The sequence below is a fragment of the Lissotriton helveticus genome, chromosome 12 (assembly GCF_964261635.1).
Source record: "Lissotriton helveticus chromosome 12, aLisHel1.1, whole genome shotgun sequence".
Classification (NCBI taxonomy): Eukaryota; Metazoa; Chordata; class Amphibia; order Caudata; family Salamandridae; genus Lissotriton; species Lissotriton helveticus.
Window position 1 is genome coordinate 850,669,969 of NC_136073.1, and position 18,574 is coordinate 850,688,542.

General features: G+C 46.3%; 1 protein-coding gene across 1 annotated transcript in view; it reads right to left on the reverse strand.

Moving 5' to 3' along the window:
• The window catches only part of ZFR2 (zinc finger RNA binding protein 2), a 553,880-nt gene that overhangs the window by 57,954 nt on the left and 477,352 nt on the right, over positions 1 to 18,574 (reverse strand). The window contains exon 17 of the mRNA XM_078669465.1: positions 12,675 to 12,786. Coding sequence (XP_078525591.1) covers positions 12,675 to 12,786 — 112 coding nt within the window. The remainder of the gene's footprint in view (positions 1 to 12,674; positions 12,787 to 18,574) is intronic.

Here is an 18,574-nt window from a genome sequence, read left to right on the forward strand (position 1 = left end):
GTGAACCACCAACTCTCGCTCTTCCTGGAAACAAATAAACTTTTACGCCGTTCCCAGACCGGGTTCAGACCAGGACAGGGCACAGATACTGCATTACTTGCCGTGGTCGAAGAGGCAAGGTCCATCATAGACATAGGAGGATCAGTGGCAGTGATCCTCCTTGATCTAAGTGCCGCCTTCGACACAGTAGATCACGCTATCCTCATCCATCGGCTCAGCGTGGCAGGTATATCTGGCACTGCCCTGTCCTGGATTGAATCCTTCTTGGAAGGGAGAACCTTCCACGTATCCGACGTCTCAAGCACGTCCAAAGCCCTCCCATTACAGTGTGGGGTACCCCAGGGCTCCTCCCTGAGCCCCACACTGTTTAATGTCTATATGTCCCCCCTAGAAGACATTACATCACCGTTCGGCATAAAAACAGTTATGTATGCCGACGACACACAACTGGTGGTGTCCATTAGCCAATCAAAGAATAACCTAGACAACTTGGCAGTCTGTCTCGAGAACATCTGCAAATGGATGAACGATTCTCGGCTTAAACTGAATGGCGAGACGTCTGAAATTCTTCTCCTGGGTAATCCTCGCAAACTCCCTCCATCCCTGATATGGCCGAGTTGTATGGGCCCACCCCCCACTCCCAAAACAGAAGTCAAGAGCCTCGGCATCTGGCTAGACCGAGAGCTTAATTTCAAAACTCAGGCCAGAAAAATCACCGGCACTTGCCTAGGCCTCATCAAAACAGCACGGAAGGTCCTCCATTTAGTCCCTTTCCAATCCAGGAAACTGCTCATGCAGGGTTTGGTGAACGCCAGACTGGACTATGGAAATGCCCTATATCTAGGGGCACCCGCCTTGGTCATCCACAGACTTCAATGTGCTCAAAATGCCGCAGCAAGACTTTTAACAGGGACCAAACCCAGATGCTCAGCCAAACCAGCGCTCAAAAGCCTACATTGGCTACCAGTCAAAGAGAGGATCCATTTTAAGACTCTATGCATCTCACATAAAATAATGCATGAGAAAGGTCCGCCGATCCTGAACGCCCTGATCAAACCCCATCAGTCGAACAGGCAGCTCAGATCGGATTCCCTCTCACTGGCCAGCATCCCCAGAATTCAAAAGGCCCGTTCTGGAGGGCGCCTGTTTTCCTATAATGCCCCAAAGCTGTGGAATTCCCTCCCCATTTTCATACGAAAAGAACACAACCTTCTGGCCTTCCGAAGACAACTAAAGACATGGCTCTTCCCATAAGATCTTTCCCCCCTGGGAACATAGGTCCACTGTTAGCGCTGGGACGCCTCAGGGTAGCTACGCGCTCTAGAAATCCAATCCAAATCCAAATCAACAGCAAGCTCAAATCCCAACCGCTGCACACTAATGTGAGAAGTTGGCCTGATATATGATGCTCACTAGTTCTAGTGATCACCTTGTATCAGTCCAAACAACCCTTATGGTGATTGGTTGTAAGTCAACGTTATAGACCAGCTATCCTAATGGTAGCATGGACAAAGCAGTCTTAGGCTAAACTCTTTTGGCATGTGAAGCCAGCTGTTTTACCACAATATAACCCCTTGAATACCAGATGAAAGCACACCACACAGGTTGTTATGAAAATAAACAGTATATTTATTAATAACAACACCTCTGAACTCTTTATGAGGTCAAAGGGCTAAGCACATGACAATCTCTTACGAAAAACACTACAAGTTGCACAAAATTACAATGGTGCCCTAGGGGCACGACAAACCATATACTAAGTAAGTGGAATGTGAAAGTCGATAAAAGGAATGGAGCTGTCCAGAGGCTGTAGGATCGATGGGACCACGCTACACTAACTTCAGGTAAGTAAGAGGAGGCCCACGGAACGCGTGTGCAGAGTGTGAACTCACACGCGAGATGCGTAACAACGTCTATGGACAGTACAGTTCAAGTTAAAGGTAAGTACGGACAATCCTGACTAGGTAGGACAACAACGACTGTGGAATTGAACACTAGGACAGTTAGACTACCCTTGAGCACCGAAATGCTCTCGTTACCTCACCCACGGGCTGCAGGTGCATAGGTGCCAAAGTGTGTCGGGTTATCGCGTTGAAGTCAATGGAGCCTGAAAGAAAAGATGCTGCAGGCGACCAGGAGGAAGATGTCCGGTGCGATCCAAGGGTGGATCGGTGAAGAAGAGGACCTGAAAGCAGAGGGGACAGTGTTCAAAGTCACTAGCCGGTGACCGGTGTGGAACCAGGAAGGAACCAGGTGCTGTCGTCGCGATCAGGTGAAGAGTGGACGCTTGACTCTGCAGCCACGTGGACCAGGAGGCGTCTTCGACGACCAGGATGGAGACATGAGCTGTCCCACGCAGGCTCTCGCTGTCGGCGGTGTCGGATCCGGGATTGGAGTCAACAGGCCTTGGCAAAGGCAACCCACGCGGTGAAGGGAAAAGACGTCTGGTGCGGACTAGGAGAGTCCGAGGTGCCCCTCTTTTGGAAGGGAGCAAGGGCCAGTCTGGAGCAACCAGACCAGCAGCAAAGATTCGAAGGTTCGTCGACTAGGAGGCCACTAGCCAGCCGGCAAGTGACTAGACAACGCGTCGAGCAGCAAACAAGCAGAAGGGCCCCACGCAGATCTCGTGGATGCTGGAGGGCTGATCTTCGGTGCAGAGGCTGCTCGGGGCTGGGGCTTCTCAGTCCCCAAAGCACTTGGTCGAGTTTACCTCAGGAGTCGTGCTGGAAGCGAAGTGCAGTTTCTTTCAAGATAGCCGGTCCCACGTGTCTCGTCGCACCCACGGATCTCAGCTGTGCTGCAGATGTAGGTTGAGGTCGGAGAAGTCTGGGAATCCGGGTCTCGTCGGGCTCTGAAGTCTGGATCCTGGAAGGAAGACGACAAAGGGAAGCCGCTGGACGCTTGATGGTGCCTGCAGTTGCAGGGTGGACACTCCTTGCCCACAAGGGAGATTTCTTCAGTCTTCTGTGGAGCAGAACGTCGAAGTCCAGAGTTTCTTCTTGTAGAGTAGTTCAGGATTAATCTCATTTGGAATGGGACCAGCTCCTACCCTTTATCCTGCTAAAGGGGGCTGCACTACTGACTAGGTCCCTCCCCTGGGTGGGACCAGGAAGGGGGGTGGTTACACCCCCTATCCTTTGTCCGGTTTCGCGCCAGAGCTGGGGCAGGGATGCCCCAGCAACTGGTTTGAACCGGTGTATGCACAGGACACCTTGTGTGCCCCAGGCATGTCTCATTCCTTTCAGGCCTATCCTCCCCAATACACAAAATCCTGTCTGGGGTGGTGCTAGCACCTCCCAAGGCAGGAAACCCTTTGTCCGAGCCACCCTTGCGGGAAGGACTCCCAGCAGCAGGAGGTCAGACTTGTGTCTTGTGGTGGCAGCATCCATTTTGTGATGCCAAGGCTCGAGTTAACTTTAACCGGGGTTCACAGTTACATACATGTCGTGTCCCTCTAGAAGGGTGGAATGCTACCCCCGTCGCCAGAATTGGCGAGGGGGTAGTATTCCAAATCGTATGACACCTTACTCGACATGTTTTGATAATGTTATACCAGAGTTAGCATTTAACCGCGAGGATTATAATGCACTTAAGAGTATATGGTATAGCGTTATCATGGAAACAGCTAAAGGACCTGGTTCCGAAAGCTGTAGACAGGCTCAGCTCATGCTAGAGCACCATCTCACATAATTCCAAGCACTCTGCCTTCAGGATTGATAAGGCCTGCCATAGGAGTGACTGATAGGAGGATATGTGTCCATTTTAGGGTTAGATATAGGTATACTATATCTACAGCAAAGGGTGTTTACACCACCTTGCCCCAGCTGTCGTGCAGCCAGTTGTGTCAGTTTTAGATGGCCAGCCAGGGGTGGCATAATACATGCTTCAGCCCCTGGTAGGCCCTGGGTACACCTATGCCCTGGATACCTAAGGTATACTGTACAGGGACTGATAAGGTGGCCCAGTACCAATTGGTAAATGCACCTAAAGTACATTGTTGTCAATTTAGAGAGAGAACAGCTAGGCTGTGGGTCTGATTAGCAGGCCCACAGCCAGGGAAAGTCGTAAACCAGTGAAGCAAAAAGCAAAAATCTGGGGTGACCATAGGATTGCAGACCCCACTCTCCTACAAGGGGTACTGCTGAAAAATCTTCCGGATCCAACCTGATGCCTGGAAGTTCACAGGTAAGGAATTTGCGTGTACATTTTTCTATCAAATTTTTTACTTATTGCTATTTTTTAAAGTTCCAGGTGCATCAAATATTCCACGCAGGCCCAAATACTTTAAAACATATCCCAACCAGGGGATGGAAAGGCCCTTATCCATACTAAGGCAGTCTATAACGATGCTCCTATTTAAGGCGGCTTCGGGGTTAGACCAGATGCTGACCCAGAGCAACAGTGGGGCCAGCCTAGCTTTATCAGCTATGTACTCCAGCTTTAGCTCTGAGATAATGATGAAATGAGAATGGAAGGGGAAAAGACAAGAAGCCGCCTCCATATGTGGTTTTCCTCAAGCTGCAGGGCACTAACATTGTGATAACCCCAAACCCAAGTAGAGCTGCCGTAACATGTTGGGTCCTGTAAATAGTCAAATAAGGGGAGATGATCCCTCCTGCTTGTGGGCTGAGGTAACTAAGAGAAAACTACGGCCTTCCTATTGAGCGTCAAGCAGGGGCTGTTAGCCTGTTGCTGCCAGAAATCCATGGAAAGGAAGACAATCCCTGGGTAGCTGAAATCAGACACACTGCTCAGAGATTGGACATTAACCGTTAACTTGGAAATGTTTATCCTGATTGGACTGCAGGCCATGACATGTGACTTTCCAAAATGAGTGCACAGGCCCAAAGTATCATTAAAGTCAATATGGACTCCACTAACATATGGAGAGCCTTAGGTGTCCATGCGATAAGTACAAAGCGATCTGCATTTAGCAATGCTGGTACTGAGTCTCAGTCAAATCTTTATTTCGGCATTACGCCATAAAAGAACAGTTTAAACATTACATTTTAGTAAAAATAAATGACGGTCTCTAAAAAGATAAAATACATTCTATGTAACTGTGCAACACATGTTGGAAAGTACTTGGAGCATGACAGTAAAAATGATATGAGACAGGAGGACACCTCAATAATTCGATAAGCAAATTCAATGGTTGCAGTGTTATTAAAGCTAAAAATGAACAAATTCAATTCCATAAATTAAAACCAAATTAATAGAAATTCGATTCATAGCTGAAGGCCCATTTTTTTCCTACGGTAGCAAATAGAAAGTAGAAATCTACTGACACTAAATATTATCTGTTGTGAAGTGTTAGTAGTCAAAATTCTCAGAGCCTGATTGCAGGACCTCAAGCCTAATAGAAGGCATATCGGTTTAATCCATCTTTTCCTCTCGTGGGCGTAGATAGGACAGAAGAAAAGAATGTGCTGCTCATTCTCAATTTGGTCGTTTTCACAAAATGAGCAGGCTTCATCCAATACCTCAGCCGATGGATCACGGTTCCTTGCCCAACGTGCCAAAGTTGATTTTAATAAGAGATTTCCATATCTAAACTTTAGAAATAGTGTCTCGGCAAGTGGGGGCTCTATTTCGTCCATGAAGGACTCATAAAAGGGTTCGTCCTTAAAACGTAAAAATGTTGAAACTAAAGAACCACTAGTACTAACATTTACAGTCATATTTGCTACATAGTACCAAAATGCTTTTTTCAGGACTAATTTGGGATTAGATGGTAACAGCTCGGGATGCTCCCAAAAATGTTTCAGGCCTATAAGGTTAAGCCAAGTCCCAACATGTGTAAGCCATGGGATTTTTTTGTTACTATCCAACCCCATGATCTCTATCAGCCCTTCTCTGTATGCTTGAAGCTCAGAAACGTGCCACAATCTTACCCAGAGCATAAGCGGTCTAATAAGAACGTGATGGTCTGTTCTTTTAAGGTCAAGGTCCAATTGCAGAGGTACTAATGGGGTTCCTCTCGGAACCCTAACCAAGCTTCGCATAAAGTTGTTATCGTGAATACTAAAGGTCTCCTTGGAGCCCGGCCCCCATAGTTCAGCACCATATAGCACTGATGATTGAACCTTAAATTTAAAGAGTTCCATAACGGGACGCACCGCTTTACTGGTACTTAAGCTTTGCTCTCTGAGTATTGGTTTAACGTTCTGAGCAAATAACAATTTGCTTTTTTCCAATTGTGCTTTCCAGGTAAAGTTGCAATCAAGCGTCACCCCTAAATAAGAAAAGTGAGGCACTGATTCCAACTTTATCCCTTTTAAAGTTAGGCAACCCTTGTCTGGTTTGGTTGGATTAAGGGCCATATATTTCGTTTTCTTTACATTAATCTCTAGCCCCTTTTGACAACAGTAATCGTTAAAAGTATTCAGTAAAATCTGCAAGCCGTTTTTTGTTTGGGATATCAGAATGGTATCATCAGCAAACAATAGAGATGCTACCCTTTCGCCATTCAATTTAGGTGCGTCATTTTTACATTTGTCTAAGTAAGAGGGAATATCGTTCACGAAAATAGAAAAGAGAGTGGGGGCCAAAACACATCCCTGGCGAACTCCACGTTCGATAGGAATTTTCCGTGATAATTCGCCATTTTGTCCCCATCTAATTCTCGCAAAGTTCCCATCATGTAATTTTATAATTTGAGCTACTATATTGTTTGGCATACCCGCTGCACTCAGCGTCTTCCACAGAAGATCACGTGGCACCAGATCGAATGCTGCCCTTAAATCAACAAAGGCAACATATAAGTGGGCCTTCTTTATCATTACGTACTTCCAGTAGAGGCAGCAGAATCTAAAGCATTGATCTATAGTGCTGACTTTAGTTCTGAACCCGGCTTGAAATTTAGACAAAAATGAATTTTCATCCAACCAGTTACTCACTCGTAATAAAATATGGCGTGAGTAGATTTTCTGAAGGATGTCCATTAAGCTTATTGGACGATAATTACAGGGATCCTTCCTGTCTCCTTTTTTAAAAATTAAAACAATTTCAGCTCCTTTCCAACTTTCAGGAAATTCTAAGGTTTGAGATAATTTGTTGCATAGATAGTTGATATATGGTGCCCATATTTTCAAGTCATGCTTGTAAAGATCCCCGGGGATTTTGTCCAAACCTGGGGCTTTCCCAGTTTTTACTTGGCTTATGGCCAGCTCTGTTTCCCCCAAGGTAAAGACCAACGGGTCTACTGGGAATTCAGGACTTACTGCAGTGGATGCTGTATAAGGGTCGTCATATTTCCTGTACAAATTGGTAAAATGGGTTACCCAGGTTTCCTCGTCTAGGAAAGTGTCTTTAACCACCCTTCCTACCTTGTTCCCATTTGCTATCAGCTTCCAGAAGACTACAGTGTCATGTGATCTTGCAGCTGACAGCAATTCCGCCCACTTTTCTTCCTCCCACGCAATTCTTGATGTCCTTTGGGCAGTTTTGTAGTTACTTCTAGCTTTTTTGACATCCTGTTGGGACTTGGATTTAATGGCAATTAACAGTTCCCTCTTAGACTCTCTACAGGATCTGTCATACCAAGGCTTGCTGTGAGACAGGTTCTGAGTCTTCTGCTGGGGTTTTTTAGGCATTTTAGTTACCAGTAGTTTTATTTTTTGAAAAAACTCCTGGTGTATAGTCAGAAAAGGAGTTATTGCTTCCTCCTCGGGAGTTAAACTTAGATATGTAGCAAAAGTCCCTGCAAAAAGTGAGTATATTTCGCTCAAGATATCACCATGATCCAAAATAAATGGCCATTTTAGCGTTCTCCTATTGTTACTAATATGAATGTCATTACCATCCCCAACACTCCCATCAAGGGAGGGTGTTGGAGAAGGATCGCTAAATAATGCAGCATTTAGTGACAAATTTAGTGGAAAGTGATCACTTTCTGCCCTCTCCATTATTTCAAGATCTATGAGATACAACCAAAGAGGGATTGAGACTATTACAAAATCCAAGTTGCTCCTATATGTATTCCTACTAAAGGTTGGTTTTTTTATGGTGTCAGACGGTAACCGACCGTTACAGGCCCTAAGGTGATGCTCTGTACATAATTTGATCAGTTGAAGAGCCAGAATGGAACATTTCACCGATTTGCTGCTCCCGAGGAGTGGGATTTTATTTGCCTGATCTTCCTCCTCGAAAATCTCACTTATGCCCAACACAGGTTCATAGTTACAATTCAGATCTCCAGCCAAGATGACAAAATCCTCCCCAGGATCCAACCCCCTCAAAAAGCAATCCAACTTAAGAACAGTCGGAGATTCCTTTGTTGACGGTGTCGGCCTATTATAGATATTCATTAGGAATAATTTATTCCCATTGGAGGTTGTTATTTTTAATGCTAGGATATCTACAGAATTAGTGTCTATCACCTCAATATTAACCCTTAGATTGATCTTTGTCCAGATCAGAAGACCCCCGGACGGCCTACCACTTCTGGATGGGATTGCTCCAATACCAAAAGTCTTGTAGCCCACCCTATGGGGAGTGTCAACTGCCCAGGTTTCCTGAAGTAAGCAAAAATCAAAGGATTCCATATATGCAGCCCAGTCAGGATCCCTCAATTTGCCAGCAACCCCAGCTACATTCCAACTGACAAGTTTAACCGAAGTCCCCAGTTCAGAAGACATAACGGTATTAACCCTTGGCATCTCAACACCAGTATATGCCACTTGTTGGATTCCCGAGGATGTTCCCTCAGGAGGTAAATGTCTTAAAGTACGAGTAGGTTCTACCTGTTCTTCAGGGATATTATCGTTGCATATTGCGTTTTTTCCCAAAGGTCGAGATAGAACAGTTGGCAATAGATTACTCTCAGTTGCAACCCCTATATCAGTGAGGTTCCCTGTGTCCCCTCCCTCATCCCCCCCCCCTCAAAAAACTTCAATCGCAACTATCAAGGCCACTGAAAATATCAAAACGATTTGACGTTTCAAGAGGCGTGAAGGGTTTTAGATGGTCCATCCTTCTGTCTTGAAAGTTATGAAAGTTTTGATGTCTAACTGGGACAGAGTTCCATCCCCAGGGGTCTGGGACTGTTACAGGGCAAGGGGCACAAGGCATATTTCTCGTACCCTGATAAATCGGGGGGTACTGAGCATATTGAATACTCCCAACATTCTGTACAATTGAATAATTAAGTGGCTGAGTTTGAGTTGATCCCTGTATAAGGGGAAACTGAGATGGAAACACCACTGACCTTGGATAAAAGTACGTTAGAGGTCTTGGGATTATAGCACTATTAGAGCTGCCCATCTGCCAATTCAGTATATAATGGACCGCGTTTGGATCCCTGAAATTAACGACCACTACGTCACCTTCGATATCTTTAGTTCTGCCCCCCAACCATTCAAGGCGTCGAACATGAACTATATCCCCATTGATATGATTTGCAATAGGCCTGTGTGTTCTCAACCAGTGCGTTATCTTGTTTTTTAGTTGGAAAAAGCCCTCCCTCTTGTTTTGTTCAAGGGCCGGCACACCTGTTAGGACTACCACATAGGGTAATGCCTCTGGTGGAAGTTCAGGCAAAGGAACCCTTTTTGGTTTCCCCCAGGTGCGTCTAGTTTCCCTCACCTCCCTTGTTAAGTCTGTCAAAGCTGAATTAGTTATGTTGCCAGAACTTTTAGGTGTTTTAACACAGGTTTTACTAGCAATGATGCCCAGCATTTGGTCACCAGTTTTTTCTTGAGATGGTCTGGAGGCAACATGGTGCTGAGCAATAGCTGTTACTGTGTTCCCCAAGGTTTTCGGTACAGATAAAATTGAGGGAGGGGTAGGAACAATATGAGGTAAAATAGGGGGAGGAGATTGAACAACAGATGACAAAACTTGTGGTGCACAATTAAATGCTTGACTGTCTGCATAGTTAACACCTTTATGGCCTACAAGATCTTTTTTAGGCAATGCATTCTCAATTTTTGACAATCTACACTCCACCTCCATTAACCTCTCCAAGATAGATGCAGAGTATGATCTGATCAAGTTCTCAATGTCCTGTAGGGACACAGGACCCTTATTCTCGGTGTGAACATCATCTCTCGCACTAGTCTCCATATTGACCTCTTTGTCTGCAGACATATTCAGTAGGACTGGGGATGCAGAAATTATATGAATCCCCTCAGAGTCAGATTGAGCAACACAGGGATTCTTGACAACTGTGGACAATTTTTTACCAAAGTCAGAGCAACTCAATTTGGGTTGCAACGGATCCCTCCTTTTCCGTCGCTTTTTGTTCGGCGGGGGGCCATAAATTTGCCCCGTAGATGGTAATTTTTTTTCCTTAATTCGGGCTGCATGCAATTGTGACAAGGCGTCTCCCTTTAATGTCGTTAGGCTACTTCCAATCGATGATGCGGACAGGTCAATCATATCCGCTCTAGATACGGTTTCAGGTGAAAGAACAGCCGTATTTACATCCGGGAGTATACTATCTAGTAGAGGGATCGACTCGTTTACTAGTGTCCCAGCAGCATTGGCAGGAGGTCCGATCACGGGAGATAAGGATGATAAAGTAGACCCATTCTTCATACTTTCCACTGAGCGGCGGCGGTCTGCCCGCCGCTCCGCCAGCACAATCTCCCTAGCAATATCAGGCGATGATTTGGAGAAATAACTGTCCAAGGTCCCATTAAGCAGCAAACACTGTTTGTCCTGCACATGCAGCTCAACATTAACAGTTGCCATATATAAATAGGAGGGGTCGGTTGGTGTGACAGTTGGTGGTGATAATAGAAAATTAGATATAAAAACAGTCAGTACCTGGAAACAAAGAAGTATGGCCGGACCGGTCTCCTCGTGTCTCTGAGGGTCTCAGAGGGTCCGCCCTTAGTCCGGGCTTTGTCCCGGGATATGTCCCGCACACGCGTCCCGCTAACGCGTGCATGCACCGGATCTTAAGTGTTCTGAGAAAGGAGGGGGCGGAGTCACGGGAAGAGGCGGCAGGTGTGCTCGGTGGGTCACGCACAGCCTGCCGGACCTCGCAGTCCCGTCCTCCTGCTGCTCCAAGTCTCTCCCCACGCAGGTCAAAATCCACAGCGGGGCTCCAGGCAACCAAAGACTGCACAAGCTCACTAACTCCTGAACGAGCGGCTCCCGCGGAGCGGGGGCCGCGAGGAGTTTTAAAACGCAGGCACAGGGCAGAGGGCGGAGACACGGGAAGAGGCGGCAGGTGTGCTCGGTGGGTCACGCACAGCCTGCCGGACCTCGCAGTCCCGTCCTCCTGCTGCTCCAAGTCTCTCCCCACGCAGGTCAAAATCCACAGCGGGGCTCCAGGCAACCAAAGACTGCACAAGCTCACTAACTCCTGAACGAGCGGCTCCCGCGGAGCGGGGGCCGCGAGGAGTTTTAAAACGCAGGCACAGGGCAGAGGGCGGAGACACGGGAAGAGGCGGCAGGTGTGCTCGGTGGGTCACGCACAGCCTGCCGGACCTCGCAGTCCCGTCCTCCTGCTGCTCCAAGTCTCTCCCCACGCAGGTCAAAATCCACAGCGGGGCTCCAGGCAACCAAAGACTGCACAAGCTCACTAACTCCTGAACGAGCGGCTCCCGCGGAGCGGGGGCCGCGAGGAGTTTTAAAACGCAGGCACAGGGCAGAGGGCGGAGACACGGGAAGAGGCGGCAGGTGTGCTCGGTGGGTCACGCACAGCCTGCCGGACCTCGCAGTCCCGTCCTCCTGCTGCTCCAAGTCTCTCCCCACGCAGGTCAAAATCCACAGCGGGGCTCCAGGCAACCAAAGACTGCACAAGCTCACTAACTCCTGAACGAGCGGCTACAGTTTAGTAGGGAGTCTGAAAAAACGTCCCGTGATAATGCCATGTGCAAAATGCATTCGGGATGTATGTACTACATGGCGGAGCCAGTCAAGTTACAGCGTACACCATTCAAGGAGCGCATGGATGGAACGCCATGGGCAGTTACTAGAATATAGGTTCCTGTAGATGGCCTTATGAAGTCGCCATCGTAAAAGGTTGTCTGTCTAGTTAAAATTCTGCTCAAATGGAGTGGATGGCTGAAATTCGGAAAAAGCAATGCTGGTACTGACTTGTTGGCAATCCTCTAGTTATCCCTGACAGTATCAATCAAAAAAGAACTCCACATTGTTGGTATAAATGATAAAACAACAGTAGGGCAAGAATACTTCCCCGATGCACCCTTCTAGCAAGCGAGAGGGTGTCTGACATTTTGTCTGCCATGCCGAAACAAACTCTCACAGCTGCGTTCTCCTGCAGGTTGTTCAGAAAATTCACCAATCCCCCCGATCTAACAGCATCAACCAAAGATTGGTTCTATTTGCACAATCCGATGCTATGGATAGGTCCATAAAGGCCAGGTACAGTTCACGGCAATGGTTTACTTTCCTAAAATCTGATGGAAATTCAGGCAGTGCCTGCATGAAAACCAAATTGATAGGAACTCAGAATATTGTTTAAATTAGCCCAAGATAGTAATCGATTGATTATCATCCTTTCAAATATTTTGACTGTGCTGTCTATAGTTGCCTGGGCTTTGCCCAATGGCTTCCTCTACCTCTGGTAAGGTGACCAAGGAAGCAGCTTATTTTCCTAATTTGCCTTGTAATTTTGTTCAAGATTTCAATCCTGGAGATATTACCATTCACCTGCTTGAATCGGAAAAAAAGGGATACATTATAGATTAAGAACTAACCTGTTAATAGAGTCCCACTGGCTACACATTCCAAAACTCTACGCAAGGCATCCCCAGGGCTGAGAGGCCCAGACACACTGCTTAAAGCCTTCTCTACCAACAACTCCACTGCCTACAAGAAATGGGGAAAAGAAAAATAAAGGTTGGTTGAGACATCAAAAAACAACGCTCTCCCCACAATCAACATGCAAAGAATTGCAGTTTGGCTCATCAAGATATTGATACTGGGACAACTGGTCTCATCTACACAATGTACTTGTTGATGAAAACATAAATGAAAACATGAAAGAATTCCCCAGCTAAATAAAGGGATCAAACAAAAATCACTGAAAATGAAATTGAGGTATTTCTATTATTGCATTACCAAGCATTTTATTAACTTTGGCACTGTTGTCAAAAGTAATAAACGAACACAAAATTCCAAGGCAGTTCTAATGTGATCCTACCACATGGAATAAAGAGCAATTCAACGGTTATCTTCTACCTCGAATTAGCGTAATGATGCCAATATAAGACTCTTTCATTTTAGCGCAGATCTACAAATGTCAGAGTTTTGGATCGTCTGACAGTAACTGAAGAGACCATGTTCCTCCCCTCTTTGGAGCTATAGTACATTGTTGTGTTTTCCATTCAAATCAATATTTGCAAGCCAGTGTCATTCCCCACTGAGCTTCAAGACATTCATATACAGATTGAATTCCGATGGAGACCGTTTTCTTCCCACATGAAGGTTGTCTAAATGAGCGTCCTATCTCAAGTACAAGACTTCTGTCAACAAAATATATCTGAGGATCCAAAGGAACCAGTGTTTGACCTGCCAACGAGTTGTCTTCTATCTTTCACCAATTGGGAGAGTCCTTCATTATTCTTAGCAATCTGATATGTTGTACCACTCATTCCTCCTGACACACTGCGAATGTGATTACTCCTGTCATTATGAGATGACAATGAAGAACCAGACGTTTTTACAATGACATACAACTCAGTAACATGTTTAAGTTCCTTACAGTCATAATATTCTGAGATGGGACATGGCAGCCAATTGTAAAAGCTGGAGGCTTCTTTCTTTAGAGGGAAATACTTTCATCTTACTTGCAAGGATTTTTACTCCCAAGAAACGCTTTGGATAGACACATGCATCATTAGATGAGACGATAGGAACAATGTTGGTTTCTGAACCACAATGCATGCCTAAAAATTGAATGGTGCCGGTCTTGTTTTTTTAGCCAATTGTCCAGCTAACGGTAAACTGACAGGGTGCTCATAGAGCCATACACTTAGTGAATATTCTTGCTGACTTTAGCTACCACAAAATTAAGGAACTTCCTGTGAGAAAGATAACTTGACATATTGAAATACGTGTCCTTAAAATCTACTGAGGCCAAAAAATGCTTTTCCAATGAATGGAAGAGCCCTCTTGTTATGTGGACATCTGAAACACTTATTTTTCAGGTATTTTTTTAAGGCATAACCATCCAGAATCAGACACCAATTGCTAACGTTTTTCAGCATAAGAAAACATTCTAAAGTGGAATCCTTTCTCCTTGTGAATTAAAGGACAAGTTACTTACCTTCGGTAACGCCCTATCTGGTAGACAGTATCTATCCACAGATTCCTTACCTTTGAATTTCCCAGGTGTCAGGCTGGATCCAGAAGATTTTTCTTATAGATATACCCCAGCTCACCGGCAGGTGGCGTCTGTCGGCCACGTGTGACGGCGTCGTCTGCACCGGAAGTGATGTCGGCGTCACCTATATAGGTGCCACCTCGGCGCCCTGACATCAGTTACTTTTCAGGACTTTCCACTTCAAAAATGCAGAGCCATGAAGAGTACTGAGATTGGTGTATATAAAAACTAAGGCCCGGAAAGGGAACAACCCTGACCCTAGTAACTTGTGCGCAGTGCGGGGAGGATAGGTGGGTCAGTAAGGAATCTGCTACAAGAAACTATCTCTACCAGATGGGCGTTACAGATAAGGCCATACTGAAGGTAAGTAACTTATCCATCTGATAGAGACATGTAGCCGCAGATTCCTTACCTCTGAATAGATACCCAAGCAATAAAATCCCCGGAGGAGTGGCTGCCGACATGCTCCATAAGAGAAAGTCCTGCAGGACCGAACAGGCAAAAGGGCCGTCCCTGCGGACCTGACTGTCCAGGGAGTAATTCTTGGTAAACGTGTGCAGGGATGCCTGACAGATTTCCAGGACTAGGACTCCAAGTGCTAACCCAATGATAGCTGATTTAGCTCTGGTGGAATGAGTACTTAAGCCTTCAGGAGGCTGCTTCTTTGCCAAAGCGTAGCAGATCTTGATGCAGAGAACTACCCATCCTGAGATGGCCCTTATCTGCACTGACTGACCTTTCTTCGCACCAACATACCCCATGAAGAGTTGGTCGTCCACCCAGAACTCTTTTGTGCGATCAAGGTAGAAGGACAACACTCTTTTTGTGTCTAGACAGTGAAGTCGTTCCTCTTCCTTGGAGGGATGTGGAGGAGCGTAGAAAGTGGGCAAGGTGACAGATTGTTCCACATGGAAGGGTGTTACCACTTTCAGGAGGAAAGAGGCTCTAGTGCGAAGTACCAACTTGTCAGAGAATATTGTCAAAAAAGGAGGCTTGCACAATAGAGCCTCCAGCTCGCCCACTGTCCTGGCAGATGTGATTGCCACTAAAAAAGGCTGTTTGTATCGTGCGCAGCCGGAGGGTGCAATTGTGCAGGGGCTCGAAAAGAGCACACATGAGAAAGGTGAGAACCAAATTAAGTTCCCACTGAAGCAAAATGAAGGGTGAAGGTGGAAACATATGTACAAGGCCTTTTAGGAATCTGTAGGAGGTTGGTTTAGTATATGGTGCACACTTATTTAAGTGAAACACCTTGCACTACTCCAGACAACCCTTACGGTTGTGGTCTTAGACACCCTCGTAAAGCTCTCTAAGTTGTATCTGTGGAGAGCAGCCTTCAGGCTTAGAACATAAGGAGTGTTAAGCAGCTTGTTTTAACCAGATCTAATTATATAGTGTGGGTTAAATGAAAAAGAACCACACAGTGTAGCCTACCCGGAGATATCAACACAAATACACAATAATACTTCAATTGCATGAGGTACGTAAGCACAATACACACTGGTCTCAAGGAGACCGAACCATATACTAAGAAAGTGGAATGTGACCTGCGACCAAAGTTGGGACTTGGACCAGGAGACTTAGAAGAGCTGGAGACACAAGGAACCACTCAAAGTAAGTACCCAGGAACCCCAGGAAGCCTGTGTGCAGATTGGAAACACAGCCGTGTACTCAATTCAGGTCAACAGGAAAGTCGCAGTTGCAGTTTTGAAGCAGGACGCTTCCCAGAGGACCCTGAAGAAACCCAGTGGAAGACAGATGGTTGAAGAGTCCCCCCACCCATGGATACCCCCTGGAACCAGGATACCACACCAGGGAAGCCAGGTGCATAGGTGCCGTCGGAAACCTCCGTAGACCACAATGGAGGACTTCAGTAAAGATGATGTTGCCGTATACTGTGCAAGAGTCCGGTGGAATCCAAGGGTGGTTTCTACAAGAGAAGAACCTGCAAGCAGAGGGGACAGAGTCTATGCCATCAGGAGGCACGGACGAGCAATGACCACCGATGAAAGGAGATGCAGGAGTAATGACAGTGACCTTGTCACTGCAGCTGTGAAGACCAGGAGCCGTAAACGAGCTGTCCCTTGTCGGTAGTCGAGAACCAGGGGGTCGGTGTCTAGCAGGAGTACCAACAAGCCTTGGCAGCAGCAACAGACACGGTAAACGAAGAAGGAGCAACGTTGAGACCAGCAAGGTCCAAGGGTCTCACCAAGTGCAGGAGAGTCAGAGCTGGCCCCGTGCAAGCAGGGGAACCCACTGAAGAAAGAGAAGACCCTCAAGAGAACCCACAGGCCAAAGGCACAGGAGTCGCAAGAGGACCTCAAGCAGCTCACCAAAGATGAAGGCCCACGGTGCAGAGGATGCAGTGAGGATAAAGATCTTGGCAGGAAGAGATGCTGGAGCTTCTTGTAGCCCGAAGATCTCTGGAGGCCAGAGTAAAAAAGCCTTGGCAACGGCAAGTCAACATGGAGCACAGTTCCAGTGGTTCCAACAAGGGATACTGGCCTTAAACTTGCTGAGAGGACAGGTCAGGCCTCGAGGAAGTTGAAGAACCACCGCCTGTGTTGCTGAGCATTTCAGAGTCTGTGGGACATCAGAAGCAGCAGCCCAGTTAGTTGCGGTGCCTGCAGATGCATGAGAGTGACTCCTTCACTCCAAGGGAGACTACTTCGGGTGTCCTTGATGCCCACAGGTATGTTGAAGATCCTAGAAGAAGCACAGACACAGAAAACGAAGAAGTCTTGCAGGACAGCGAGACCAGGAGTCTTCCTTGATACAGTCTCGGTCCCAGGCGAAGTCCAAGTGTCCAGACGGCCGAGAGTGATGTGGTTTAAGGCTTGAGTCATGTCCCACGAACAGGTGAGCCCTGTTATATATATATATATTAGCGCCAAGATGCTCCTTCCGGAGCGATAGTTGCGCTCTATAAATAACCAATACAAATACAAAATACCCTAAGAAAGGGGTAAGGACGACTCATGGCGCCCTCCCAGAGGAGGGGCTGGACAGAGGGGAGGATACTCCCACGTCCTTTGTCCAGTCTCACACCAGAGCATGAGCCAAGGACTCCCTGAACTGGCTCAAACTGGAGTATGCAAGGAGGGCACCGAATGTGCCCTTCAAAGCAGTCTGGTGGCGCTGGCAAGCTACCCCAGCCCAATAAACTAAATCCTGTCTGGGAGGTGGTGACACCTCCCTGTGTCAGGACACCTATTGTTCTACCTTCCCCTGCTCAAACTCGGCAGCAGGAGGGCAGAATCGTGTCTGTGGCCGGCAGCAGTACTGGCTTGTTAGCAGACCCTGGAAACAGCGGTTCCAGTGGTGCATTCAATGTACAATTAAGAATTAGTACCTAGCATAATAGCGATCACACATTTGAGGGATTAAGGAGGGGTGTCAGAGGGAAAAACAGAGCTCAAGACAGCAGAGTTGGATTCATTAAACGTTTCTTTTAGTATTATTGTCAGCGATAGAAAATTCATCAATCATATAGTTTATACACATAGTATTTGTCAAAAAAGTGCAAGGGTGTCCCAAGTGTAGTGTGAGAACCTAAACAGAAGTGACATAAGTTGAAATTTATACAGGGTTTCTACAAGGGGCATTCACAAGGAAAATGGGGATGGTAAACAACCAAGAGAACAATAATTTATACAATTGTCAAAGTGACTATTTCAATCATAGACACTTGGGACACCCTTGCAATTTCAACTTATGTCACTTCTGTTTAGGTTCTCACACTACACTTAGGACACCCTTGCACTTTTTTGACAAATACTATGTGTATAAACTATTTGATTGATTAATTTTCTATCGCTGACAATAATACTAAAAGAAACGTTTAATGAATCCAACTCTGCTGTCTTGAGCTCTGTTTTTCCCTCTTACACCCCTCCTTAATCCCTTAAATGTGTGATCGCTATTATGCTAGGTACTAATTCATAATTGTACATTGAATGCACCACTGGAACCGCTGTTTCCTATATAAAGTATGCACCCTGGTTCCTTGTGAGTAGGGTTCCCTTGTTTTCCTTGTGAGCAGACCCTGGAAGGCTGTTACCAGGAGTACTGCTGGGGTTTTCCTGGAGGAGTCCACTAGTGCATGGAATCATACCTCCAACACCGGTAACGTTGTTGGGGTATGATTCCAACATGTTTGATACCAAACATTCCCAGGTTCGGCACAGCCACTATATAGGTAACAATCGCGTAATGACGAATGGCCACTATATGTATCAAATTGGCTGACTGCATTTACAAAGCCTAAAGAAT